Genomic DNA, 2,107 nt, shown 5'->3' on the forward strand with positions numbered 1-2,107 from the left:
AAAATCAGCAGTTACCTTGCATCCTACGTAATGATTAAAGTTAACGGGGAAAGATTAGGAAAGTAAGTTTCGTGTTTCTTGGCTCAGATACCTTGTGTCACTGAAGGATACCATATGATGTCTTGGGAAGCTCCAAATCACAATGAACACTTGAAACAACATCTGCTGAGCATAAGATCGACCTGGCCATAAACGGATATCATTTTGTGGTTCCCCCACAGGTGTCCAGGGATAACGCACCCCGACAAGATGCCAAGGCAGGGGCACTGGCCAGCACTCTCCGTGGTGCTGATCCTGCTCTGGGGACATCCTCGACCCACGCTCGCCTGTCCTCACCCTTGCACCTGCTACGTTCCTAGCGAGGTCCACTGCACATTTCGCTCCTTGGCTTCTGTGCCCGCTGGGATTTCTAAACATGTGGAAAGAATCAATTTGGGGTTTGTACCACATTCTTACCGAACAGTTTCAGCCTCTTTGCTTGTTTTTTTCATACATGTGTGCTCATTGACGTAACTGCAAATGCTTATTCCTTTCTGTGTCACTCTGTCTAGCTTTGTGTACCTCGATATGGGCAGAATCGGGGGTGATGGATGTTAACTATACTACATGAAATCCTTTGGGGGCGGTTATCTGAATTTATCCATGAACTGCAATCACTATCACAAGGCTTAATAACCAGCATCCTGAACAACTGCAGTGTGTCCAGAGATTTCCCGTGATAACGATTATTTTCCAGATAATAGGTCCGAACTGATGTATCAGACACAGACCTAAATATAAAAATAGACTTACTTAAATAGACCTCAGAAGCTATTAAACATAATTTTAAAATAAATTGGACATTTCTGACATTCTGTAAGTTATCCGGATGATGCGATTGTGACCTTGGGGAAATAAAAGAATTGTTGCAGATTTTGCCTCTTTAAAATAGGGATATTTTTAAGAGATGTTTTTATGCAGCATTTCAGATAGAACTCCTTTATTTTAAAATTTTGTTTCATATGCAGAAATGCTTCCTGTACATAAATATTAGTTGCTATGAATTACAGGTATTCATGTGTAAGTTTATAAACAATTACTTGGACTTTCTCAACAAAATACATAAGCTATTTTCAACCACCCACAAAACAACAAAAATAATTTAGGATTTGATGACTGGCCACTGATGGGACGTTTTAGTAAAATGAAATGGCCAAACCTGAGTCAATGAACAGATAATTGTACATATGCTTGGACATCTTATAGCACAGAGTCTAAAAAAAAAAAAAAGAACTTCTTGCATTTATAAAGGCCAGCAGCAGTAGAAGAAGAGAATGGGAATTAACAGAGATCGTTGCCCTCGTGAACCACTGTCAGCATATTGTCCCATATTGCTGTGATTCACCACCTTGTCGCTCAAGCCTGACCCCTTGGCAGAGCACAGAGTTGAAGGTACTTCGTGGATTCCCCAAGAAAGTGGGAGAATGGGGGTGGTGGAGGAAATGGTTTTCCGCTGTGTGTCCCGCCCAGAAGACATGAATGTGCCCCCTGTTGTGTATTGAGGGTCTGGAGTATCAGCGTTTTCCTTACTGGCCTTCCGGTTGAAAACCGGGGCAGGGAAGATGCCCCACGTTAACCACAAGGTTAACGGTGTGATGGCTTGATCCTAGCAACACCACTAGACCATGGCTTGTCGAGTTGTATATACCTCATAATTTCTGTGACATTTTCCCTGTACTCGTCTTTACATGGAAATATTTCCTACAGGTGAAACTTAATTTGTCAGTTAGAACATAGATTCTGCGGGTTGCATTTTAACGAACTCTAAATGGTAAAGACTGTGAATTACGGTCTCCCCAAATGCTTGGCCGCTGGAATAGAACATAGACATCAAGATGCTTTCTTTTCCTTTTGATGGCAATAGTATTTTGAGATGCTGTGGTGTGAGAGTAAAGGAAAAAGAAAACCAGTTAAGGAATAGCTTCCCTGCACCGACGTACGTTACTTCCATCTGGCTTAATTGGTAACATGAATCCATATGCCATGTTTTCATTTCAATCAATAAGATCACTCTTCTCTCTCAGCACTTTCTCTGATTCATGAGACTGTCATTGTGCATTTTGTTGCT

At 41.5% G+C, this 2,107-nt stretch overlaps 1 protein-coding gene across 1 annotated transcript in view; it reads left to right on the top strand.

Moving 5' to 3' along the window:
* The first annotated feature begins 249 nt into the window (after positions 1-249).
* Positions 250-2,107, top strand: part of MXRA5 (matrix remodeling associated 5) — a 23,946-nt gene continuing 22,088 nt past the window's right edge. The window contains exon 1 of the mRNA XM_021683725.1: positions 250-437. Within this exon, the coding sequence (XP_021539400.1) occupies positions 250-437 (188 nt within the window). The remainder of the gene's footprint in view (positions 438-2,107) is intronic.

This window comes from Neomonachus schauinslandi, chromosome X (assembly GCF_002201575.2).
Source record: "Neomonachus schauinslandi chromosome X, ASM220157v2, whole genome shotgun sequence".
NCBI classification, from domain to species: domain Eukaryota; kingdom Metazoa; phylum Chordata; class Mammalia; order Carnivora; family Phocidae; genus Neomonachus; species Neomonachus schauinslandi.